Raw genomic sequence first — 27,864 nt, 5'->3', positions numbered from 1 at the left:
TCGAGACCCTCGCTATGTAATAAACGAGAAGGAAGGGGGTTAACCGAGGGGCCCGATTTTTATTAGTCATATCATGAGAAGCCAAGAAACACCGACACCAGGGACACCATAGGGGAAATTACTTGTGCTTAATAAATGAAAATAAAGAAACGATAAATTATGGAAATTAAAGTGGATGAAAAAACAATGCGAAATGCGAAGGTTGTGGGTTCGTTTCGCACCTGCGGTAAGTTGTTTTTTCACGCACTTTAATTTCCATAATTTATCGTTTCTTTATTTTCATTTATTAAGCACAAGTAATTTCCCCTATGTTGTCCTTGGTGTCAGTGTTTGTTGGCTTCTCATGATATGACTAATAAATAACGGGCCCCTCGGTTAACCCCCTTCCTTCTCATTTATATATATATATATATATATATATATATATATATATATATATATATATATATATATGTGGGGGGGGGTTCGGAAAGCCCTCCCGTCCCCCGGAAACATGAAAACTCTCCGCCTATGGTGTTACGTCTATGCAACTGGCGCCGCGACATCCACACATACATGTCACAGATCCATCATTGAATACTAACAGATTGCATCTTTCCGCGGTGCATTGAACGATATTGCCACGAGCATCACAGTTATTACTCCCTCATGTTAAGTTGCGCGCGTTAAAGTCCCCACATAAGATAATGTTTGATCCTGTGGTGCTAAAATATTTACGAAGTTACCAACCGCAGTACATCTCGATGCTTGCAGGTATTGAGGGCGAGCTCCACCACAGGAAAACCTCGCGCCACCATCGGCGCGACGTATCATGAAGGATCACGTGAGTGAGTGAGTGAGTGAATAAACCTTATTGCAGGTCCGACTAGAACGCGAACTCGTCGCGCACCCAGCTAGTCCCATGTAGGGACCGGCAGGCCTAGCCCACCGACCCGGTCGCGGGTACGCCAGACGGTCAGGATTTGCTTTTCTAGGGCGGGGCTACGCAGAAGCGAGTCCCACTCCTCGTTGATGAACTTGGGGTATGTCGACCCGCACTCCCAGAGCATGAGGTAGAGTGGAGGTCTGGCCGCAGGACGGGCAGGCGTCGTCGCGATACACGTTGGGGTAAGCCTCGTGGAGAGCGGACAAACACGGATATGTGCTGGTCTGTAGAAGCCTAAGCGAAACGGCTTGCGCCCTATTCAACTTGGGGTGAGGGGGTGGAAAGACCCTTCTGGACATGTAGAAATATTTAATAATCTCGTTGTGAGTAGCGGGAGCGTCCCTGTGACCGTAGAGAGGAGGGGAGTCAGTGCTCCTTATGGAGGAAGCGCGGTCGGTGAGCCTCGTGAGCAGACTCATTGAGGTTCGGGGGAGCACCCTTGACCGACCCTACATGAGCGGGAAACCAGTGAATTGGTTTGTGAGAGCATATGGACTCGAGCCGCTAAGAAGACGCACAGCTTCCTTGGCGATGCAACCCTTCTGAAAAGCCCTAACTGCCGTTTTGGAATCACTATAGATTTCGGACCCACGACCGTCTAGCAGGGCAAGGGCGATGGCGACTTGCTCGGCGACTCCGGGGTCTGAAGTGCAAATCGAGGCGCTATCGGAAATCTTGCCTCTCGAGTCGACCACAACGACGGGAAGGGTCTTCCCGTCACTGTACTCCGCGGCGTCGACGAAGCTTGCTCTAACGTCGTGTTGCTTGATCTGTTTGAGGATAGCTGCTGCTCTGGCCTTGCGTCTGCCCTCGTTGTGGACGGGATGGACGTTTCGGGGCACAGGGGCCACTACGAACATGTCTCGAATGCACCTAGGGATCAGGGCTATCGGGAATTCCGCAAGCTGGTAACCCAGCTCTTCGAGGAAGCGTTTACCTGCCGCTGTGGTGCTCAGGCGAGTGAGTTGCGCGCGTTCTTGGGCTTCGGCAATCTCCCCGGCGGTGTTATGTACCCCCAGCTTCAAGAGATCCTCGGTATGGGTCCTGATGGGTAGCCCAAGAGCCCTCTTGACTACTATGCGGATGAGAACATTGAGCTTGTCTCGCTCCGTTCTGAGCCAGTTTTGCATAGAAAACGTGTACGTGAGGTGGCAGAGTACGAAGGCGTTGATCAGCCTGAGTGTTTCCCTTTATGCCTCGATGCCGGTTTGCGATTCTGCGAACACGAGGCGGAAAGCGTTGTCCGTCTTTGCGATGATCTTGCGGAGAGCAGTTCCGTTCCCGCCGTTGAATTCGACAAACATGCCCAGGACCCGAATAACGTCGACCCTGGGTATCACCCCCCCCGCCCCCTTCACAAGTGCGAAGTCTGACGCTGCTTTTGGAGACTGGCTTCCCATCTCTGGGTCTGCCTCCCTTCTCTTTTCTGTAAAGCAAGAGCTCCGACTTGGCGGGGGAGCATCGAAGTCCGGTGGGCCGGAGATACTCCTCGATCACGTCGATCGCCTCCTGCATGGCTTCTTAAGACTCTGCCCTCGCAGCCGCCGCAGCACCATATGGTGATGTCATCGGCGTAGATGGTGTGCTTGACGTCCTCAACGCGCGCCAACCTCTGGGAAAGACCAATCATACAGATGTTAAACAGTCTTGGGGAGATGACGGCGCCCTGAAAAGTGCCCCGCCCTCCGAGGGGCACATCTTCGGAGCGGAAGTCTCCAATGCGAAGCTTGGCCTTCCTGTCAGTTAGAAAAGAGCTGACGTAGCTGTGGAATCGGGAACTGAGACTCAGGTCTGAAATGGTCTTGACGATGAAGGTGTGGAGCAAGTTGTCGAAAGCCTTCTCGAGGTCCAGACCGAGCAGAGCCTTGACGTCTCTGGAACGGCCATCCACAATCTGATGCTTGATTAGTTTGATGGCATCCTGCGTTGACAGTCCGGCGCGGAAGTCGATCATGTTGTACGTGTAAACCTCGTTGTCTTCGAGGTATCCGTTGTCACGATCGACAACACGCCACACGTTGTCCCGAACACCGCTTTATTTCCCGAACGCCAACTTTCCGCGCCGCAACACCCGCAATACCACTCCGATCCCTTTTCACTCTCTCCCCGCACACTCGCGCCGCTGTCCTCCGCGCACTCACGCCACCTGTTCACCGCTCAGTCAACTACTGTCGATCCCGCGCTTGGCCTCCGAGAACCATGGCTCCTCGTCGTGGGTCTTAGGCTCGCTTGCCCCGGCCCTTGCACGTCACAACTCTCCCCCCCCTCTAATCGTGAAGCTGTGCTGGTAGGGAGAAGCCATAGCTCGTGGTAGAGCATCAGCTGATCAGCGTGGGCGGTAGTTCGATGACGTCCTGTAGCAGGATCGCTCAAAACAAAGTCATTGTCACTTAATCGTTTGACTACACAATAAGGTCCACTTCGCCGCGGTGCCAATTTCGCCGAAACGCCCTTGGCCGCATCACTCAAGGTATGTGAATCCAGGAGCACAAGGTCACCCTCTTTGATGGTTGTTGGCTGACGACGACGGTCGTAGCAGGATTTCTGCACCTTCCAAGCAGCTGCCTGATGGGACCGAGCATACTGGAGGGCCTCTCCAAGGCACCGCTGGAGTTCTGCAGCAAGTGCATGGCGTGCTGCTTTCGGAGGCTCCGTATCCTCCTTGTCGCTTGCAGTTTCCCATGGGGTGCGCAACTCGCGGCCGTAACACAACAATGCTGGAGTATATCCGGTGATGACGCTCTCGGCAGTACGCATGGCAAGGGCGATCTCAGGTATATGCCGGTCCCAGTCTTTGTGGTTGGAGCAGTATGCCCGTAGACACTGCTTAATTGTGCCATTGTGACGCTCCACCATTTGGCCAGCCGGCCGGTAAGGCACTGTGTGACGATCTTTGATGCCCCAGTGTTTCAAGAGGTTGTGCCATAGTGTGCTAACAAAGGGCTTGCCATTGTCACTGGTGATGGCCACAGGTGTGCCATGGCGGCAGAAGACTTGCACCATGCGCTCCAGTATTTTTGCACTTGTTGCTACTCGTAGAGGGAAAAGCTCTGGGAACTTCGTAAATTTGTCAATAACTACCAGCAAGTATTTGTGGCCCCGAGGTGTAGATGGCAAGGGCCCGATAGTGTCAACACTGAGCTCTTCCATGGGCGATGTTGCCCACTGACTGCTCATGAGGCCTTCCGATTTTTTGCGCCGAGCTTTCGTGCGCTGACAGACAGTACAGCATCGCACATACTTTGATATGTCTGCTCGCATGCCCAGCCAGACGAATCATGCAGCAATACGCCTCAGAGTTTTGAAAAATCCAGCATGGCCTGCAGTGGGATGGTCGTGGGCCACCTTCAGTGCCAGCTGCCGCAAGTGATTAGGTAACCACGCTACCTTCTGGTTGCCTCTTTGCTGAACCAGCAATCCGCTTGGCTGCAGTTTCGTTGTTTCGGCCAGATCGCGAAAGAGGCGATGATCAGGGTCCGAGCTTGGTAGCTGAGTCCCTTGGACCACCACCTTCAGCTTTAAGAGGCGGTCATCACGAGCCTGTTCTTGTACCAGCTGTGTTGTGTCACTCAGCAGGGAAGAGTCAACCTCCGAGGCCACAGCTACTTCATCAAATGTAATTTTGCCTTCAGGTTCTGGAGCAGCAATAGGGAACAGCGTCTCATGTAGGTTGTCACTTGGGTTGTCTTCACACTGGAGAGGGGCTCTACTCAAGGCATCAGCGGGTATGTTTGCCAGCCCTCGTCTGTGCTTGATTCGGCAGTTGAAGCCCTGCAGCCGAAGAACCCAACGCTTGACCCTGGGTGAAGCTTGGTCGGTATTAAACATCCATGCCAGGGAGGAGTGGTCACAGTGCATCTCAAACTCCGTAAATTCAAGATATGCCCTGAACTTGTCCACTGCCCAGACTACTGCCAGGCATTCCCACTCCTGGACAGTATAATGGCTCTCGGCTGCTGTGAGGACTCTGTTAATGATGGAAACAGGCTGCAGACCATCAGGGCCAGCCTGCATAGCACAGCTGCAATGCCAATGCCACTTGCATCTGTCTCCACCACAAAGGGTCGATTTAGATCTGGGAGGCTTATAACACCATGCCTGCTTGAGTGCAGTGAAAGCCTGTTCTTGGCGCTCCTCCCACTGCCATGACTCGTTCTTCTTCAAAAGGATGGTCAGTGAATGTGCCGTCAGTGAAAAGTGAGGGATGAAGCTTCTATAATAGCCGGTAAGTCCCAGGAAGGCTTGCAGCTGCTTAACTGTACTGGGTCTTGGGTAATCCAGCACTGCACGCACCTTGTCCTCATCTGGTCTGCACTGCCCAGGGGAGATGATGTGACCTAAACACTTGAGGGACTGACGGCAGACCTGTACTTTATCTGGATTAATCGTAAGACCAGCACCCTCAATGCGTTGTAGCACTTCCCTTACATGTTCAACATGGTTTTCCAATGTCTCTGAGTATACAAGGACATCATCTAAAAATGCCATAGCAAAGTGGTGATTGATTCCCTGCAGTACCCGGTCCATTAGGGTTTGAAAAGTTGCTGGACCGCCTGCCACCCCGAAGGGCATCCTCGTAAATTCAAATGTACCTTGAAGGCAAATGAAGGCCGTTTTAGCTATGTCAGCCTAGCAAACAGGAATTTGGAAAAATCCTTGGGAGAGATCAAAGCTGGAAAACCACATAGCTCGGCCCAACTGCGCTAGCAGCCAGTCTGTTCGAGGCATTGGGTAGGCAGGTACTCGGGTGCGGGCATTTAACGGACGGTAGTCCACAGCGAGCCGGTAGCCTCCAGACTTCTTTGCAACGAGCACTGGGGCGCTAGTCCACGGGCTGGTGCTTCGTCTTATAAGGCCCTGTTCTAGGAGGTCATCCACACAGCCCTCGATGATCTTCTGCTTCTTCGCATTCACTGGACGTAGCTTGCATCTCACGGGCGCACTGTCCCCCGTGTCAATGCGGTGCTGAGCCAGGGTGGTACATCCCGCAACTGTAGTAAACAGATGGCTAAAGTCATCGAGAACTTTACTCATGCTTGGGTGTAGTTCCCTGGTGCCAGCCTGATGCATGTTCTCTATGCCTGGAACTACAAGCACTTCTTCAAAGAGGCTGTGCAAGTGGTACGACTCTCCATCTTCTATTGCAAGTGCTGTCGCTGGGTCCTTTTCGCGCTTAGAAAATGGCACCATGCACTGTGGATCGGTTCCAATCGTCCACCCACCCAGCGATACATGTAATGAGATGCCTGTTGCTGTTAAAAAATCTCTGCCCAGCACAGTGTCCCGACACAAGTCTGGCACACACAGGATGCATTGATTGCGGCTGCTTGTCGCCCACTTTATTTTGCACTTGTGGGAAGTCGTTGACTGAGACCAACCTGTTGCCAGGCGGAGTGCTTGTTCCTGTGTCTTGGGTTTGGCGCCCGCCTCGACCGCTACCCTTGCCGTCGGCAATCCAAGCAAGCTCACACTCGAGCCTGTGTCCAGTAGGGCCTGGAACGTCGTCCTCCCGATCTGCACTTCCAGGAGAGGCTCCTTGTTGCCGGCCAAGGCCGCTACTTGCAGCGCAGTCTCGTAGGTGCTTGCCGGTGTAGCACCTACCGTCCCCCGTTTCCCGTACACTGAGAGCGGATATGTCCGATCCCGTTGCATTGGTAGCAGCGGGGTGGGCCGCCACGCCGACCTGTAGGGCACTCGCGGGCCATGTGACCGACGCCTCCGCAGCGATGGCAGTTGAATCCTCTGTGGTCACGCGGCTGGTACCTTTGCTGCTGTGACGGCGTTGAGAGATGTGGCGTCCTTGTGGCGAATGCGGCCAATCCGTGCAATTGGTCTCGGTGGTAGGAGGGCTGTATCGCCGCGGGGTGCAACGGCCAGGGGGATGCCGCCGGCGGATACTGGAACGACGCGGCAGCCGCTGTGATCAACCCTCCGGGTTGTGTTCCCGGCACGGCGGCCACGTTTATAGCCGATTGGAAGGCCAAGTCTCTCGCGACTTGGTCAGTCGGAGGTGGTGGTGGCTTGTACTGCATGCGCCTCCAGAAACGCTCCATGAGACCGTCAGCGGCCTTCGCCAACTCCGCGAGACTGCTGAACTGTCTTCCCTCCACCAAATCCTGGAGTTGCGGGTGCATCTGCCGCAGCACGCGGTCAACCTTTCCCGACTCGGGCACTTCGCCGCCAATCCGGTCGTAGTAGGCCGCGATGGTATATATGAATTCCTTTAAATTTTCTTGGGGATGTTGCGTCCGGTGTTCCAGCTCTTGTTTCAACCGGCGCTTCGCGTCAATGGAGGAGAATTCCGCAATAAACGCCGCAGTGAACTCCTCCCACGACGCAAACGAGTTCACGAATCGCCACCACAACTTCGCGCTACCTTCCAGCGCAGCAGGCACAATGTGCGTAAGCCTCTCGTCAGCTGCGACACCGCTGACCAAACAAAAAGTTTCAAGCCGGTCCAAAAATTCCTCGGGGGACTGATGGTCGTTGAACCCCTTAAACCTTGGAGGCTGACCTGGCTGACCTCCTGTGGAGCGCGGAGCGCAGTCGCTCGCCGGTTGAACCGCCGCCGTCGTTGTCGTAGAACCCATAAGCACTGCCTCGGCCGCCATCAATCTTTGTCTGACAGCTGCCGCGATTTGCTCGCGTTCTATGGTGGATCCGCTCGTCTGCCCCAGCAGATGCTGTACTAATTGCTCGGGAACGTCCACTGTCTCCATGTCCACGTAGATCCCGGACGGGTCCCCACTTGTCACGATTGACGACACGCCACACGTTGTCCCGAACTACCGCTTTATTTCCCGAACGCCAACCTTCCGCGCCGAAACACCCGCAATACCACTCCGATCCCTTTTCACTCTCTCCCCGCACACTCGCGCCGCTGTCCTCCCCGCACTCACGCCACCTGTTCACCGCTCAGTCAACTACTGTCGATCCCGCGCTTGGCCTCCGAGAACCATGGCTCCTCGTCGTGGGTCTTGGGCTCGCTTGCCCCGGCCCTTGCACGTCACACCGTTAAGTCTGTTGAGGACGACGCGCTCTATGACCTTGCCGACGCAGGAGGTCAGAGAAATCGGCATCAAGTTCTCGATATTCGGGGCTTTGCCGGGCTTGGGAATGAGCACCGTGAAGGCCGTCTTCCATTCTGCAGGTACAATGCCACTCTTCCAGGACTCGTTTATCTTGTCGGTCAGAAAGACAATCGACGTGTCGTCGAGGTTCCTCAACAATCTGTGGGTGACTCCGTCCGGACACGGCGCAGACTTGCGATTGAGCGCGAAGATGGCCTGTCTGACCTCGGCAATGGAGAAGTCTTCGTCCAGCTCGGGGCGTGCAGGGCCTCGGTAGTCCGGGAGTTGGGTCGATGGATCTCCGTCGCGACGGACAGGCAGGTACTTCTGTATGAGTTTTGCGACGAGTTCATCGACCGTGTGAGACCTGGTGGCTTCGTGAAGGGCCCGGGCCAACGTGTGCCTTTGATTTGACTTCGAGCCGCTTTCATCGAGAAGGTGCTTATTTGCCGTTGCGCATCTGTCCGTCGATGGATTCGCAGAGCTCGTCCCACTGCTGCTGGCATAGCGCCTTGCAGCGGTCATCGATGACCTTGTTGAGCTCCGAAATCTTCTTTCGGAGTCTCCGATTGAGCCTTTGACCCTTCCATCGGCGGAGCAGGGCGGTTTTGGCCTCGATCAGGTGGGCGAGTCTGCTGTCCATCCGCTCGACGTCGAGATCTGTTTCCACTTTTTTGGTGGCCGCGGAAGCGTCGTTCCGGATGCCTTCACACCATTTTTCGAGAGTGGCGGGTACCCTGGCTCTCCCGGGTTCTTCACGAATCTTGCGAAAATGGTCCCAATCGATGAACGTGAATTCACTGACCCTACTCCGAGACACATTTAAGTTGATCTCGAGAATGTAGTGGTCGCTGCCGAACTCCATGGCGGTGTTCTCACAACCCACGTCCTCGACGTTCCTCACGAAGGCGAGGTCGGGTGTCGAGTCCCGGGTGACGGAGTTGCCGATGCATGTAGGAAAATTCTTGTCAGTGACCAGAGTGAGGTCCACCTCGTTGGCGTCTTGCCACAGCTTGCGCCCTTTGGTAGTGTCGTAGACGTGACCCCAGAGTCGTATGGTGCGTTGTAGTCGCCGACGACGACCAAGGGTCGACGGCCGGCCAAGTCAGTCGCCTTCTTGAGAATGGTCTGAAACTGCTGGCGCGAGTCTCTTGGGTTGCTATATACATTGAGAACTAACACGCTGTTTCTGCGCTGATGCCGCTGCGGAACGTCGAGCAGGATCTCAACCATGACATATTCGATTCTACCACTCGCCAGTTTGAGGTCGTGGGTCATATGAGTTAGCCGTTTATCGATCAAGGTGCAAATCCCTCGCCTCCCGGGCCGGCCCGACACGGCCCTGTAGCCCTGGGGCGAGGCGGCGGAGATTAATGTTTCCTGGAGAGCAATGACCTGCGGTTTCATAGCGGAAGACCTGAAAAACTGCTGCAGAGAGGCTTTTTTTGTTAGAATACCCTCTGCAGTTCCATTGCCAAATGCGAAAACTCTCTTTGGATCTATCCATTATGGCTGACCTGACGGACAGCCCACTAATGGGGCAGTCAGGCCTGCGCAAAGACTGGGATCTCCTGTCGCCGCGCTGGTGGGATAATGAAGTCTAGCTTCCTTTGGTATGGCGGGAACGGTTAGCGGTTGTACGACGGAGGCGGATGAAGCCATTCGCGCCTCAATGGCGTCGATGCGATCTGCGAAAGCTCCGAGGCCCCTGTTGGGGTCCCCGAGCGCAACCTGAATTTGGCGAACGTTATCACTGAGGCAAGCGACGCTAGCGGTGACCTGTTTGAGGCCATCTGCCAGCCCAACGAGACTTTGCTTAATCTCGCTGACGTCTGCAGACAACGCTCCCGATTCACATGTTTGTTTGAGTACTGCCCTGCGTTTGGAGGACGCCGCCGTACCGTCTACTGGAGCTGGGATTGGAGTCTCGGTGGCCTTGACTGACGCACCGTTACCCGACACATTCGAAACGAGTTTTCCGATCTCCGCCATTTCGCTAACTAGCCTCTTGATCGTGTTCTTGAGGTCGTCGTTTTCTTTGCGTAAGCGGATGACTTCCGCGTCTCTAGCTTGCTCTGTGGGCGGGTTGCTACGAGATGAGGGAGCAGCCTCGGTATTGGCGCCGGGCTTGGGTCGTGCCAGATCGGCCCAAACAAGGGTCGGCTGCTTTCCGCAACGCGTGGAGGCGGGCTGAGGCCCGGATGCTGGCTGGGTTATGGAACCCGGGCGCCCCCTAGAACGGGATCTTGATCGCACCCAGGATCTTGACCTCGACCTGGCCCTAGAGACGGAGCGGCTCCTGGTGCGACTCCTGGAGCGGCCACGAGACCTGGATCTCCCCCTGGAGCGGGAGCGGCTGCGACCATATCGGCGTTGAGGCGCTGCTTGCCGGGCTTGATTCCCGCCATCCATGGGAGGGAAATGTTCCGCGTTGAGGGCGCGGGAGCGTTCCCCCCGTCTGTGCCTCACGAGATACGGCGTCTGAAATCTCCACTTGCACTCCTTGGCTGCGGTAAGGTGGTCGCCTATGCACAGCTTGCATTTGGGAGCGCACCTATGCTGAGCGTCGGGGTTTGCTTCTCCGCATCCTCTGCAGATGGCGTCGTTGGGCGAAGGGCAGACGTTGGAGCGGTGCCCGAGTCTACCGCAGCTGTAGCACACCTCCATTTGCTTGCGAAATAAAGTGCACCTGACAATAGTGCCGCCGTACGAGACAAAATTTGGCACCCTGTAACCCTCGAACAGGACTACCACGCTGCCGGTGTTCTTGATTCTTCTGGCGCCCAGCGCCGTGGGATTTCTCGGGTTGACGAGTTTTTTGTCGATCGCCGCGGGCCCGTCGGTAAGGGAGATGCCTCGGATGACGCCCTTGCACGTGGAGTGGGGGGCGGCTTCGTAAGCGCTCACCTCAAACTGTTGACCGGCCACGGAGATGCCCTCGATGCCGACGTAGCGTTCAGCGTTGTCTCTCTTTGGTGCGCTGATCACCGTTATATTTTGTTGAAAGTTTGGACACATGGTGTCGGTGTCCCGCGACGCCGAATCGAGCCCGGCAGCCTGCCATATGGCGTCGGCGACTGCGGTAGGTCCTAACTTGCTAATACACAGGCCTCCCCTGGGCCGCACCACGATCTTTGCCTCCTCCTTGGGCAGCGGAGGCGTCCTGCCCCCTCGAATGATCTTTCTTTTAATGCCCGCGCGGTCGGCGCGGCCCCGAGAGTTGGAACCGGTGTTATATGCTGAACGTCGATCGCACTGGCATAGTTTCTCATTCTCCTTGAACGTCTGGAGGCAACGAGCTGCCACCCGGAGTCTTTAGTGAAGTCCTCGGGGGCTAAAAACTCCTCTTCCACCTCACACTCCATCACAAAGTCCGTGGAAGAGCTTCCGACGAGAAGAGACGGGCGAGCGATGCCTCGCCGCGCGAACCCTGACGCGGTTAGGCACAAGGCACAGTCACAGCGTAGCCGAAAGGAAAACGGCAAGAAATGCCACAAACGTCCACCCACCCATAAAAGTCGGGTATCGGCGTGTTCCTCTTGACTTAACGAATTCGGAAATGTAGAAAGTTCAGGGGTACACAATCGAAAAACATTCGAAAGATTGGCAAAAAGCAAGAGCCGAGCGAACCAAGTCACTCGCTTCAGCTGCTTCGGAAGCACCGAAGCGAGCTGAAAACGAAAGTTTAATGTCCCACCTGCGCTGTGGTGCTGATTAAGTGGCGAGGCTTTGTCACCTTGGGTATCTGCTTGACATTTGAAAGTACTATAATAGGTTGTGGCTGCCTTTGGAGACGTGCAGCATGGTAGGCTACTGTTCGGTGCCGCAGTGCAGGACGTACGCAACGGAGCCCGGTGACAGCCTTATTCACACGTAGCCGCAGGACAGGAAGCTGCGTGAAGCTTCGCTCGCGAAACTTAGAACCGGCAAACAGCCATTGGCTACAACTCGGCTATGCAGCAAGCACAGACGCGAGGAATATTTCTGCTACGGCGCCGGGACTGTGATGTTCGGTGAGTAGCAGAAAACCCGCACTGAGACGTTCGCCCGCGCTCCCTGCCCGGCTAATGTCACGACGGTTTGGTTTATGAATTTGTTGATGCAAGCTCACTGGCAAGTTCACTGGAATGGAAGGGGAGTGGTAAAAAGCACATTAAGGCATGGCATATGGTAATGTTAGTGTTATGAATTAACGCACTGAATTACGAAAAAGCAGCAGCGCGAAATCGCCTGCATACATTGCGACGCAACTTTAGTAGTAATATTGAAACGTCCAAGAATTTAGAAGAAAAACAAATATTGAATCGTCGAGACGGCACATCACAGTCGCCGTAGGCGTCGAAGTCTCTTGTCAAAACGTGATTGTGTTTGCACAGCTCTGTTTTTGAACAAGCTGTGATAACATCCACACAACAATGCTTGCTTGTGGACTGTCAAATGCTCACATGCTGCGGCCTAAAGCTCACAGAACGGTGCGAAAACGCTATCAGTGAAAGCGAAACATTGTGCGCGGACATGCATGCAGACGCTGCAGTCGGTCGCCGCGAACCCGTGAGATCGTTGCATGCATTGAGGCTTCGTTCTGTTATGCGCCCTTTCGTTATACAGACCTCGCATTATAAGAACATATTTCACATAGTTTGAGCTCAGCGAATGCCGACCTATCACGCGCGATGTCGGTTCGGGAGACTCCATCGCGGCGACTGCGCGCAGTGGCTTTCACTGTACGTATTCGGTAAAGAAATAGCGTCTGAAAACGATTATCTGCTTTCAGTCTACCCAAGATTATTATTTCGACAGTAATAAAGTTCCCTCGTTTTGAGAGTACTTACAGAAATGTACAGGAGGGCTGCCGCGTGGTTTTTATTCATCGCAATGAGGAGCGCGCCGCGTGATTCCTCATACTACGTAAGGGAGGCGCTTCCAACAGATGGCGACTCCGTAAGTCCTCGCCCCCAATATGCTTAAGACTGTTACACGTTACTTTGGAGGCTACATATTCAGAAAATCTGAACCGCTTGCGTGAATAAGGTGAGAGGGCAAATCTTTTCGAACGGAGAGCGCTGTTCTGCTGTTTCCAGCTGGCCGAGAGGATTTATATATTATGTAATTAGCAAGACGAAAGTCACCACGTACTCTTGTATGCACTGCACAGGGAACTGTATTGCGCAACTAACTTGCTAAAATCCGCAGATTTGGATCAAAGTCTATTAGCGTTCAATGACATTTTCGTAACGACTATTCAGGACTGCCATCTGTAGCACTGACGTAGACAGCCGATTCATTAGTGGCTGCTCCATGGACAACAGTGCCTTTACCTCTGGAAGCTTGTTCGCCTGAGGTAAATCTGTGACAATCACTCGAATTGCAGTAAGCAGCATGCGTAGAATCATCTGGCCGACACTGAGTGGCGCCTTGTTATCTTGGAATGCCGATGTTCCGGTCGCTGTCCATGGCGACCGCTGAGGAGTGTTCGCCAAGGTTGTCCTAGGTTAGGTCACCGATATTGTTGTGATGTGCGGCCTTCAGTGCCTTACAGGTAGGCTTAAAATACGACTATAACTGTTATAGAATTGATCATCGCTTTTGGTTGCTGCTGCCGGACCCGGCGTCTTTTATGCTTTTTGGGTGTCTGTTGTGCAATATTACATGTTCCTTAAAGATATTACTACAGTTATGTGGGGACATTGAGAGTAATCCAGGTCCCGCTGAAACAAAAATGCTAGCTGACCTTATTGCCGGCCAGAGTACAAACATACCCGAGTTCTAGGTTCGCAGCATTCGACATTAAGTAAATTAGAATCGATGGCAGCTGCAGTCGCTGACGTAAACGAGGGCGTAGATCTCGAGCACGCAGTCACTCAACTTCAGAAAACTGTGCGTAAAATTTCTCTAAAAAACAAATATCTGGAAAATCGGTCACAACGTAACAATTAGTAATTTACGGTATTCCTGAACCACCTACCGAAAGCACTGATCAGCTGCTTAAACCAGTAACTGATCTTTTGTCAACTAAACTGAAAGTCAAATGTGACACCATCGAGGCGCTGCCACACACTTGGAACACGTAATCCAGACAAAGAAAGACCTATCATCTTTAGGCTGATATACTACACGACCAAGATTGTACTAAAAAACGCGTGTTAACTAAAGGCACGCAAGGTTTCCATTACAGTGCAGTCCACTTATAACGATATCAAGAACAAAAAATCCGATCGTTATAACCGATTATCGCTATATCTGGACTGCCGTGAAAAAAAAAAAAGGCTGCTGAACATACCTTCGTAGCTCCCAAACGAAATTTGCCACTTACGATACAGAATTGTAGAAAGAAAGCTGTGAAAAATGAAACGTTTATTTATGCCTCTAAACGGCGTGTCAAACGTTAGACGCGCTGAAGTAGGCAGAGCTCCACTTGCTTTCGCGAAAGGCTCACAACCGCGGTGTGCATCGCGTCCAGCGGCTGCGCGAACACTGGCGGCTATAACTTAGCGTACGTGAAATCAATGCGCGACTCTATCGACGACAGTGCATTTTGCGTGAACATTGGGGTCGGTTTCAATGTCAGTCTCGTCGCCTATGTCGCACAACGCCGCCGTTTGTCACAACGATCGCCCCGTCGGAGATAAGTATAAACCCCATGCAAGCGATCTTGCACGCGACAGCGACAAGCGACGCAATGGAGATGGCTGTCGCGTTCGCTCGTCGCCTACAAGTCGTACCCCATGCGAGCGATGACTTCGAGCGACGTCGGCGACGTCTCCTCAGTGTTGCCGGTATGAGGGCAGCACTATAGGCGCCGAAACTAGCGTGACGCGTGCTTTATTAACGTAAGTTGATGTGTTTTACTGTAAAAAGCAGGATCAAATATTTTTGAAAGTCTTGCAGTAGGTTCTTATCCTTGCAAGCATAAAAATTCAATCGTTTGCTCGTTCCGTGCGACAATCGGAAGTACTTGAGTTATGTACATCCAGGGGCCGAATCTTATAACGGTTCGGAATACGAACCGTCCGCTTCGCCGCTTACGTCATTAGATGTGCCACTCCCAAGCCGGCGGTGGAAGAAGGGGAGTACGCGACCAATAGATGAGAGGGTGCCACCTCTGAAGTGTACGTCATTATATGACGAGCTAATCGAGGAACTGCAGAATGTTTCTGCTTGCTAAATGAATGTAAAATATAAATTAAATATTATACGCCGTTTTGAAGTATAAACTTGTGGTGTCGGGCGTTTACGCAATGCAGAAGTAATTTATTAATGTCATTCTTTTTTCATTCTCAGCCCACAGGCGGTATCGTAAGCGTAAATGAGTTGGCCAGGGAGTTGGCAGAGCGCAGGGCTATGTCGTCTGCTACCAGGAGCTCGCACGATGCATGCAACAGGAACGCACTACCTGCATTTCTCAAGTAGCTAGCACGACAAAACCGTGAACTGGTTCTTAGGGAAACCTTTACTAGCCGACTATATCAATTTTCCTTCTTTTTTCGCCCTTCGTCATCGGCTCGGACATGACTCGCTCGCTGCCGCTATCCCTGCGATCTGCCCCACGGCGCGTCGCGTGATAGAAGCAGTGGAACTTAAATCGAACATTACGGTATACGGGCCCTGCATTGCCTGCGCGAAGTCAAATCGAAGAATGTGGTGCTGATGGTGCACGCTGTGCCGTGAAATTGAGAAAAAGTATGGTACTCCCGAACTAGAGAAAAAAGGGCAGCCAAATAAGAGAGCTCCACAATAACTTCCCGTCCTGACTGTATAGTTTTATCAGCCAAACGAAGGAAGCGCTGAACCAGCCTAGGTTGAACCCTTCTGACTGCTGAACGCCGATCTGCGAGCTATTCACACTGGCGATAGCACTGGGAATTCGATCTCACCATGCAAATATCTCCTTGGCATTGACATTGAAGCTGAAGTCACGGCAAAGCTGACTCAGCCCTTCAACCGGTCAACACAGTAATTGCGAGAGCAACTTTGTGGACAATGCCGGCAGCAGAGATCTAGGCAATTCCGATTAATGCTTCGCCTCCGACTGAGCTCTGGGAGCTGCAGGCCGGCGGCGATGAACCGAAGCGCGCAATATCCCTTCCTCTGCGTGGAATGGCCACTCGTACGCTTGCACCCGAGTCTCCTCCATTTGATAGCGTAGCTCGCAAAAGGTCTACTTAGAAAGCCAGCAAGGGCGGTGCAACTCATTATCCGTCACTTCTTCGAAAGCGTATCGCATTTCCAGCCGCGGTCAACACCGAAAGAGCAACGCCAAGCAGACGACGAAGGCAAGCAATAGCCTCCGAAGCAACCAACGCACGCGCGCGCGACGCCCGCGCGTCTCCGGGGGCGCGCGACCGGCGCGCGCGACCGGCGCGCGCGGCCAGGGTCACAAGCCAACAGCCAAGCCACAGCAACGGAACCCAAAGCGGACTACCCCTTCTCCGGTTCCTACGACCGGTTCGCTTTGAAGATGATTGACAGATGCGTGACGTATTCGAAAATTGCGATACCGCCCCGCTGCCTCTGACGACCTGTGACGTAATCAAAATTTTGGCCAATCAGGTGAGGCCAAAAGAACGGTTCCCCAACCGAACTGTTATAAGATTGGGCCCCAGTTCTGGCTTTGCGTTATTGGCTAGTCGCTCATAGCACTTCCGGGCGACGAGCGACGAATTCTAGATTTGCAGAAGCGAGCGATCGCGCGACAAGACCGAGCGATCTGTTCACGCGACGGCCCGATCCGTCGCTCGAAGCTGTCGCTCGTCGCTGTCGCGCACAAAATCGCGCTCATGGGGTTTGGCCTTATACTTCGCAGAACGAGGCAGTGCTATCTGCACTCAAACTCCTCCATCGAAGCAGCACCTATTTAATCGTAGCGACGTGCGCCCACAGTTCAGCAATGCCAGCTGCTGCCACCGTGTTGGCATGTGTTGGCTTCACACACGGAGGTTTTGCCCAAGTGCACAAAACCCGCAGTTTCCGTTCATCGGCATGGCCACTGGTTCTAGCCGTCATGATCGTGGCGCTCACGGCTGTACGAATCGTCGATATCATCGACTGCGCGAGCTGGTACTTTGAGCAGTGGCGTAGCTAGGTCGTCTGGCACCCGGGGCCCATAGGTCGTCTGTCACCACCACCCCCTCCTCGGGTTGTAGTCATGAAGGCGAGGATATCAAAAATATCCAGGGAAGGGGGGGAAGGGATTGATGTTTCAGCACCAGCACAGCCACCTTGGATACTTGAGATAGCTACGCATGAGCGCACCGCACATGAAATGTTCCGCTAAGGCGATTAGTTTAACGACCATTTTAAAATTTTTTAGCCCGCACATTCGTCCATTTATTACGTAAGATGTTGATAAAGCTGCAGCCAACAATTCTGCTGCACTACACATCTGGTACATCGGGAACATGAGCTCGGGCTGCTGGTGATACCGGAACATTTTTTACCATTTAGGCCCAGTCAAGCCGGCGGAAAGGGGGTCTTCAGACATATGACCCCCCCCCCCAACTGGCACCCGGGGCCCCCTGGCCCCCCCTATTACTAAGCCACTGACTATAGTATTGTAAAATTTGCAGCTTCACCTCTAGCGACAGCTTTGCGCATTGTTGGCGCACCTGAAGCTGCTTCCGCGGCGCATTTCCGCGCTCGCCGAGAAAGAGAGGGAGATTGTAGACAGAAAGCGCAGGCACAGTTCGCGTCTCGCTCTTATTTTTTTCCTCTGGATGCCCAGCGGCGACGCGAAGCAGCTGGCGCCATTTTGTGGCACGCCGCACCAACTTGCAATGCTCTGAATCGGCGCGCTGCGGGGTAATGGCGGCAGAAACGAGCTCGCATAGGCAACCTATTCGCCCAGTCTTGGTTAAGAGGAACTTCGCAAAGGAAATTTCACGATTATTCTGCATGGAAGACGCCGCCCAAAAGGCAGAATTTCGATCGTTATATCCGATATGCAATTAATAACATATCGTTATATGCGGGCTTTTTCTCATAGCCCTAATGCATAAGTCGATACTCAGAAGTCAACTCATAGTTATAACCGATATATCGTTATATATGGTATCGTTATAAGTGGACTGCACTTACAGCGATCATATTTTTGTACGCGTGCGCGAGATCCATAGCAAGCTATGGAAGCACTCTGTAAATCTGAGAAAAAAATACAGCAAGGCACGATTGCACTACGACTCGTTTATCGTGGATAACAATCGCTGCACTTCAGACGATGCTGAAAAATTCATTGTAAATACAACCAGAAGTCTCCCCACCTGCAGTTCCAATTGACTAACCTAACTGCCAATTGACGGTTATAAGTGTAAATATGCGTATTCTACTAAATAAAACTCGTGACTGTCTTGTGGATCAGAACAGGAATTGGCCTCCCTGGAGCAGTATTTGGCCACTCCCTCTCTCATGATTCCTACAATTAACCCATGGCCCTCAGTCCCCAGCAACTGCAGAGCACCTCACCAAAGCGGCGGTCAGACCTCTAACGCAGCAGAGGGTGCCAAGAATTTCTGGGTCTGGACAGGCCCCCAATGGAAACTGGCCCTGTCAACCTTTAATTGCCAAACTCTGTCGAGTGAGGCTAGCTTAGCAGGACTCTTTGAAGAACTATCAGACATTGTTTGGCATATCATCGGCCTTAGTGAGATTAGAACTCGTGAGGCTAATACATTGCTGAATAACGGACATGTCCTCTGTTACAGGTCTCCCAGTTAAGAAGCAATACGGGGTAGGATTCCTAATCCATAAGGACATAGCAGGCAACATTGACGAATTCTACAGCATTAATGCGAGGGTAGCTGTAGTGGTAATCAAACTTAATAAGAGGCATAGAACCAAGGTAGTACAAGCCTATGCTCCAAAATCCAGTCACGATGATGATCAAGCAAATCAGTTTTATGAAGCTGTTGAATCAGCGATGAGAAAAGGGCAAGCTCAGTATAATGAAGTAATGGGCGACTTCAATGCAAAAGTGGGAAACAAGCAGACTAGTGAACAAGCAATTGGCAACTAAGGCGTCAATTCTAAGTAAGCTAGAGAGATGCTGGTAGAATTCAGAGAGAGGAATAAGCTGCAAATAATGAACACTTTTTCCAGGAAGCGTAGCAACAGAAAGTGGACCTGGTAAAACCCTAATGGTGAAACAAGAAATGAAATCGATTTCATACATTCTGCCGATCCCAGCGTACTGCAAGATGTAGAAGCGTTAGGTAGGGTAAAGTGCAGTAACCATAGGTTAGTGATGGCTAGGATTCACCTCAATTTGAAGAGCGAAAGAGTAAAATTGGGTCAAGAAGAAGAGGCCAACCTAGAGGCAGTAAAGCTAAAAGCAGACAAGTTCACGCTGGTACTTGCAAACAAATATGCAGCCTTAGAACAGACAGATGATGACATAGAGGTAATGAATGAAAACCTAACTAGGCTGGCTTTAGAGACAGCAACTGAAATGAAAGCCACGGCACTAAGGCAACCAGTAGGCAAGCTCTCCCAAGTAACAAACGACCTAATAAAGAAACGACAAAGAATGAAAGCGTCCAACTCAAGAGATGACAGAATTCGCGAAACTGTCAAAACTTATCAACAAGGTGAAAATAAGGGATATTCGAAATTACGGTATATATAACGTGAGAAAGACAGAAGCCATAAAGAATGAATGCAGCCCGAGATCAATGAGAAGGAAACTTGGCATAAGCCAAACCAAGATATATGCACTGAAAGATAAGCAGGGTAATATGATCAGTTACCTTCGCCCACGATAAATTCATAAGTGTGTTTTATGTTGCTTGTCTACGACGCCCATGACGTAATGGCTTCAATAGTTAAAACTTGATCTAACGAAACCCGATTTCACAATGTTCCCATCTAACGAAAATATTCGATTGCCCTGCAGCCCGCGGGTAGCCAGAACCCTCCAGCGTTTTTGCGCATACTACAGTTTTCCATTAGTATGTCTTGCGACACGCAGATGGAAAAACATATGTAACCTTCCTGCTTGCCGCTTCAAACAAGTAAACATATGTCTGCCCCATCCGGCACCCTGTATTCAGATTTATGATAAGTATTATAAAAAAGAGAGAGAGGGAAATGAAAAGCGGCGCGCTAGCCTAATTAGTGGCTACATAGTGGATGTAGCATTGCACTGCTAAACTTTAGCTCACGGGTTCAAACCTGGTGGCGAAATTCGATGGGAACGAAATGGAAAAACACTCGTGTACTTCTGTTTAGGTACACGTTAAAAAAACCCAGGTGGTGAGAACTGAACCTCATAATCATATCACCAGTTGTAAAATGCCAGAATTTGATAAATTTTTAAAAGAGAAGGTAGCTGCGTCCTTCAGCATTTTCCAAGGGGTGTAAAGAAAAGAACTTATACTTGAGTCTGCTTTCAGAGAAAAATATGTTACGCTTATCCTAAGTTTCATACCTAATGGCATTCCCAACTGTATGTCCGCTCAACTAAGCAGATTCTAAATTACATACGACTGCTTTCAGTTACCCGGTCACTATGACCACTGCCAAACTGAAGACAGAGAGGAAGTTGGGAACCAGTCCCTGTGGCCACCCCAGGTGCTCTACGTGCAAACACGTTCAATCTACCACTAAAAGTACCAGCGTCAAATTACGCACACAAAATAACTTCGGCTTTCACCGGCACATCAAGCAAGGTAGTCTACTGTCTAGAATGTGCCGCTTGTAGCAAACAATACATAGGTGAGACTGGACAACAAATTCATACAAGACTGAATGGTCACCGCGCAGACACAAAACATAATTTACCTAAAGCAGTAGCCAGCCACTTTAATGAACATGGTCATATATTTGAAAAAGCAAGGCTCTATATACTACAAACAAATTTCCTTTCACCTCGCAAAAGGAAATATACGGAATCATACCTAATACACAAGTTTAATGCCTACACCCAACGGGAATTAATTTGGCATGTGGCAACTTAGAATCTTTAAAAGAGGTAACTTAAATCTGTAATTCTCATATCATCAACCAAGACACAAAACCCATTATGCCACCAGCTAACCTTAATTCTTAACCTCACCTACTATACCATTTCAAAAATTTTTTCCTCCCTACTACTCAATTTAATATACTCGTTCAAGTTTTTACGTTTATATGAACTGTATGACCCCCCTTTTCCCATGTACACTTGCCCCCGCCCGCTTCTGCGCATGTCGCCCTCCTATTTGTTATTCCGGTTTCAGTTCGCCCCTCTCTTTCCCTTCTTTAAATATATTTTTTGAAACACCCTCTCCAACACATTACGAAGTCCCACACATCAATATGCCTTTTTCGACGCCTCAATCCAGGGTATTGCCATTTCTGGATGCCGCCTTAACAACACCTACGTTGAGCGACTGGGGCTAATGCCCCTTGAAAGACCATGCTGCTGCCTTTCAGTCACCCTATACATTGCACCGCAGACTCCTTGTCGCAATCTTAACTCCTTCAATATTACTCGACATATTGCCGCTATGCCACTCAACTCACTCTTTCAGCTCGTTTTTTTTTTTTGGGGGGGGGTCTTGTGTTACTCGCGCACCGACCGCCTGATCGGCTCTTCTAATGCCACAAAAACATGCCGCCAACGACACCCCTGAATGCTCCCTAACCTCTCGCTTTCTCAACGCCTGTCCATGCCCCATTTTTTCTTTATATTTTTTTTCCGTCTTCATGTCATGTTGCCCGTTTTTTTTTCTTTTCTTTCTTTTCTCCCCACCTTCCCACTCTTGTCCCGTCGTCTTGGGAACGAAGCTCACAGACGTGAGGCGACTCATTACCTCTGAAGTCTCTCCCTTTTTAACCAACCGCCACCGACAACACCCGCACGTGGCGCCACTGCACTAACCCTTTAAAACTAACATGCCGAGGATGACGAGGCTGCCCTTGACGAAGATAGGTCCTCCTATCGAAACATTGGCCAGCCTTTCTGAGGCACCTTATCCCTGTTTACCAACTTTATACCACAGTGTGCTATTCCATCTGCCAGCCCCTTTCTTGATTTTGGACAATAATGAAGCTATTCAAGAAACAGCATGCCCCACATACACGTAGATATATTTGTAGATCTGCTCTGTTCGTTGAAGTGTGGTACCACATTGCGCACCTAGTTTTAATGGGTTGCGGACATGGCGAGACTAAAAAGTCGCACTTTCACCCAAAAGGCGAAGCAGCAATTGCGATAGCAAATTACTAAATAGCCATACAATGTAAGGATAGTAGCTTTATCGGCCGTACAAATGTGTAAACATTCGCTTACTAATTAACAAAGATATGTATAAGCGCCACTGAATGAGGACGTGAAAAGGAACACACATTCTATCATGGATGCAAACCAACAAGCCCGCCAACGTGCTTTAATTAACAAGCACGGTGTCACGTGTGCACGGGTAAACATGAACACATCTCGCTCGATGAGCACGGAAACTTTGAAAATGCTGTGAGGAATCACGGCAGCAGCAGCGATCGAATTGACCTTTGTGCATCTCTCGCTTCAATGCAAACGAAATGTCGGAAGCACAGCCCATACGAAGCTACTGGCATTACGTGCACTCTGCAATCATCGCAAATCGCTTTGAAGATGAGGCCTGCGCAGGCACGCACTTACTGAACCCATTACAAGAGCTGCGCTGTAGCACACTGCGTGCTCTGCCACGACGACTAAGCATGGCGGTGAGAGTTTTTTGCCCCGAGCGAGATGGCGGTGAACAGCTTCACTTTTGGTAAGCCACCTCCACTCCAGAAGTTTTAGCATATAACCTACTTGTCTAGTACACTAATTCATGGGACTTGGCGAGAAGTGTAGCGCCGCTTTGCGGCGACGATGGCTACGAGATGGCGCCAGAGTAGTCTGTTCACTGATGGGATGCGGCAAGCACGTCCAACGATATATACTAAAAAGCGCTGCACTAGACAGATTGTCCGCGCCGGCTAATACATCGCGCAATGAAAGCAGGTATAGAGCTGTGCTAGAATCTCGCATTAGGGAGTATCGCATCGTAATTTTTTGCTATGGTGTTTGCTTTACAAACTACCGGCGTGGCTGCTGTCACATAACTCTGGTAAATGCTCTAATTGGGCAGGAAATTAAACTGCAGCATCGTGGGACAGTGTTGTGAAACATGTTTTTCTAGTTGGCCATGTTAGAGCACCTTTTTCTTACGTTACTTAGTAGAGGCGTGCAAATATTCGAAGCTTTCGAATAATGAATTGAATATTGTCGTATTCGATTGAGTTCTCCAACAGAATTATCACATAGCTGTGCTGTGGATTATTTGCAGCGTGGATCCACTATTGTGGTGCCCATTTGTACTGCAAGCGAGACAGTGCGTGGGAGCCAGTGGGTGAACATCACTTTTACTGTGCAGTAAGCCCTAGGGAAAGCCGTCATCCTCTTCGTCAGCCATCTCCTTGGCATACTCCAAGTCCTGCTGCTCGCGCTCACGCCGCTCCTGAAAGGGGGATAGCATGGGTTAGGTTAATGACAGTGCACTGCTACAGGGGGATTCCGTGCCATTCACAAAGGGGTAGCAATCCTCATAGGAGGGCTCATTAAAAACTAATGGTAGTGCTTGACAATGCCCCAACACACAGTGATGGAACAGAAAAAAATGTAACCAAAACAAAAGAAAACTCAATGTACCACCCCGAACAAAAAATTAGCTCCTTTCTGCCTGGGCAGCCCATGTGATTTTGTCTGACCTGTGAGTTTGATCTTGCGGCCACAATTCTGCATACCTCCGACGTGGCAAAGCTGAAATAGATTTTACTTAAAAATAGGAGGAGGCGTGTTGCAATGGCAAATGTCCTCTGTACCATTTATCGGAGAATAGCACTTGCCGGCTGCATCCGCAGTGCTCGCATCTTCTCACTTCGGGAACACCTTGTACAAAAGTGGCCCAATGTAAACATTTGCACTCGGCAGCGATTTGTGCTCAATAAGAAATCCAATTAAAGGCACTTGGCATGCGCAACACTGTCCCCTGCTCCTCAGCAGCACAAACAAAGTTGTGTAGTTCATTCGTCGCTATGTGCAGCTTTATTTTGCCTTTACCACTGTGGGCCCCACCTGCATCGCATGTTATTTCAATTTTCAATTCAATTTTTTATTTCCCAGAAACATCTGGACGGCTTCCTGGCTAAAAGCTGCTACAGCTTGACAAAAGGCGCAGGAAGCCGTTACAAGGCATAGCGGACAAGTCACATAAAAAAAAAACAGGTATAATCGCAAGCAATCGAATCAAACACGATTTCAGTTTAAGAAATCAGTTTTGCAAGATACGTCAAAGAACAGCAAATTAAGTATTGAAAGAAAGAAACAAAGTTGAGAACAGGTAACGAAAAGACACAAAGTTGAAGTTCATTCTCAAATAACAATTTCAAAATACACTATACGCAATCAGTAGGCATGAAAACACAAAATGAAAAAAACAATATGTCTTACAACATGATACATAAGCAATCGCAAACACTCTGTACATAACAATACACAATAGGCCAAAAACACGATATCAAACCAAATGGTCATTCACAATACGCTGGATCTTTTATTTAGTTACAGTTGCACAATATATGTTCGAAGCTGCCTTCTACTATATCCAGCAGTATTTTGGTGCTTGTTAAGTGTTAGGGGAACATTGTGAGCAAGTGACTGAAGTTTGTAATTCGTACGAAAATGTGGTATTGCCCACATATCAGTGCAGCGCGTTTTAACAGTCGACGAGTAACGTAACGATGCCAGAGAAGAGAGGTAATTAACGATTTTAGTTGATGAAAAATTAAACAACTGCAATAACCGAAATTCATACATTTTATCCGCGCGAACTAAATTATGCTCTATAAATGCTTCTTTCGTGGTATCTGTGCGTTCAAGATTTGAAATTTGCCGTATAATTCTTCTTTGTATGGTGACAATCTTATTTATATTAGTTTTTGTTGTGGTAACCCAAACCAGGTTGCAGTAGTTTATGTGTGAGTAAAACAGAGCGTAGTAAATTTGAAGCTTTGCTTGTAGTGGAAGAATACTACGACAGCGCGATAGTACCCCTGTAACTGCAGTCAAGCCTGATTACAACTGCTTACTTTTCCTAGATGGCACAATACATGGGAATTCTCTAATACAAAACTTCAAGAACACTTATAAATAATTCTTTTTTGGTTTTCGACAATGCAATGGTGTCAACAGAGCTGTGAAACACTATCATGCACACTCATATCATGCTTTGGACTGAAGCAAACCGAGTTAGGCCTACACAAAAATGGCTTAAAGGGACACTAAAGACAAACACCAAGTCGACATGCACTGTTTAAATACCTTTCCAGAAACATTGCAACGCTTATTTCGTGCCAAGAAAAGACTTAGCTTACGAGAAAATTTTGTCCAAATAACTTTTTTGAAATTCAAATCTCCCGCACCAAAACTCGGGGAGTGGTGACGTAGGATACTGCCCTTTGCTGCCATCGGTGAGTGAAACAGCGCCTGACAGATGGCGGCACCGAGCCAAGACAGAGCAGCGGATTCGCCGCTGCAACTGCTCTTTGGTCAAGTGGCGTAAACCGTTCGGGAATCCCGTGACATCACATGGAAGTTGAATTCTCTGCCACTTGCAGTTTGTGCGAGTTTCGTGAGCCAGCAAAACCAGCACAGCACACGCGATCAGGGAAGTATTGAAACGCAAAAGCAAGGGCAGCGCAGAGTCAAGCGAAAACAAAACCTTTCAACTGCCCGCATTGTTGTCAATGGTAATTTCGATTTCTTTTTTCTAAACATGAAAAGGAAATGAACAAGTAGCATTTTATTTCATCTTGTACGATTCGAGGATGTTTTTTGCAACGAGCAGTTGAGTACAAGTGACAGAATTTAACTGAGGAGTGCTTTCGTCATCGTGCAAGTGCTTGAATGTCCCGGGGGAGTCTCTAATCATATCCCGAGTTTACCTCGATTTCTCGATTATTATGGCTCTGCTCGCGATAATGCTGACGCCTTAGAGATTCTCCAGCATTACTCTATCACTTTAGCTTGACTTAGCATTTGCCTTTAGTGTCCCTTTAAGATTGAAATCTGACTGTGACTAGCTACCTAGCATGTACTGGACATTATGATCCCGACTGCAGCATGGAGTGTTTGTTTTCCATTTAGTCGTGGTGGTGTTGGGGCAGTTTTTCGGAAGATCTAGGGCTGTGCCTGTACAACTGGAGTCTCTCGAGCAAATCAGGAGAGTTGGTGGACAGGCAGATGTTTTCCAAAACATTTGAGTGCATCACAAGCCTCTCTAGCAGTGTGGTGGTTCACCAGCCACATTCCCAACAACATATTTTTTTGATCAGAAACGGGGTCTTTGTTGCAGAGTAGATCAATCATTTAGTCATCATTTAGGCAACTAGCAACATTACTGCATCCAGTGAAACATCCGTAGAGTCTCACCAAGCAACTGTCATCTTCCTCGCCATTTTCATCCACAGTTGCACACAAAGTAGCAGAGTCATGTATGAAAACGCTGTGTCTGAAACAGTTTGCAATCACTGCAGGCACTATATGTGCACTGTGCCAAGGAGCGGCACTCTATGCTTTCTCCCTGCTTCCATACAGAGCAGCATGTGCTTAAACAGTGTGTGTTCTACACACTCTCCTTCAGGTACACTGAACAATGCCTTGTATCTAGTGGCTGCAGGAAAGCCGTAGTGTTCAGGGGCAAGGAAAGAACCTCAAATGTTTGCGAGCCCCGACAAATTGTTACATGCACTGCAATTGTCTAGCACAATGAGTGCTTTACACATTTTTACGGAAATGTGGCAGTCCAGTTTACGGAGCCACATTTGGAAGATTTCTGTCATTCAGAACTTTCGATTGGCGTAACAGTCCACCAGAAGATTCTTGTTTATGAAGTACCTTGACTTTTCTGCCTTACAGATTGCTGTTCTGCTGTCAAGTTTCTTTGAACACATACCTAGGTGTCCACATTACCAAGAACATACGCTATATTCCATTGAACTACTCACACACAGCTAGCATCACCCAAATTAAATCATGTTTCCCCAGTCTGTCACTTAAGTTGTAAAATTTCCCATCTCTGTCTTTTCCATTAAATTTATCATTTCAACCCTGTTCTGCATGACTCACTTTTTCATATTGCAACAACCACTGTAACAAAATTGGTGTACCTTATTAGACAGTTATAGTACAGCGTATGCAACTATAGTGTATGCTAAGCAGTGCAGCTTCGTTACAGTTCTGGCTGCCCTGCGAGATCTTCAGATCTCAGAGGCCATATGCCGTCGTTACGGCTATCTTCCAACTTCACCGATAGGTGGCACTGACATCTCGAACGTTTCTTTCGTTAGGCTTCGACTTGTTCAAAACTAGAAGCAATCTCGAAAACCCCACAAAGTTATCCATAAAACTCTGTCATCGAAGCGACCCGAAACTGAGCGAAAGCTGTTTACACAGTCATTTGCTTCGAACAAAGTGTATTTTACAAGACCTACGTCAAATTCAATTTAAAGCACGCAGCCGGGACCGCCGCCATATTTTACGTGAACTATGCAAACCACGCAAAGATGCTAACGCTAAATGTGAGAAATAGCCTGCGTACACTATACGGTATGGGTCGTTTAGCATTTTGCGCATGCACAGTGATGAGCCTCTACATTATAGTGTATGCTAAACTAAAACTGCCTATTGCCACAGCTACTTCTACTTTCACCCAATTATTCCCACATCGGACTGGAACCATGTTCCCACTGCCATTGCTTCAATCACAGACACAAATCCGTCGAAAACTGCCTTCAGTGGAATTGTTGTATTATTCTATTCTATTTTTGTTTTATCCCCTCCTCCCTCAGATGTCTTTACCTTAAGACTAAATA

General features: G+C 49.8%; 1 protein-coding gene across 1 annotated transcript in view; it reads right to left on the bottom strand.

The window, feature by feature from the left end:
- Nucleotides 1–23,335: 23,335 nt before the first annotated feature.
- Nucleotides 23,336–27,864, bottom strand: part of Rpn3 (regulatory particle non-ATPase 3) — a 123,969-nt gene continuing 119,440 nt past the window's right edge. Inside the window, exon 12 of the mRNA XM_075693891.1 lies at nucleotides 23,336–23,450. Coding sequence (XP_075550006.1) covers nucleotides 23,373–23,450 — 78 coding nt within the window. The 3' untranslated portion in view covers nucleotides 23,336–23,372. The remainder of the gene's footprint in view (nucleotides 23,451–27,864) is intronic.

Source organism: Dermacentor variabilis, chromosome 5 (genome assembly GCF_050947875.1).
Source record: "Dermacentor variabilis isolate Ectoservices chromosome 5, ASM5094787v1, whole genome shotgun sequence".
Lineage (NCBI taxonomy): Eukaryota > Metazoa > Arthropoda > Arachnida > Ixodida > Ixodidae > Dermacentor > Dermacentor variabilis.
Note: the sequence above shows the minus strand (reverse complement) of the source record. Positions and strands in the feature narration are given on the sequence as shown.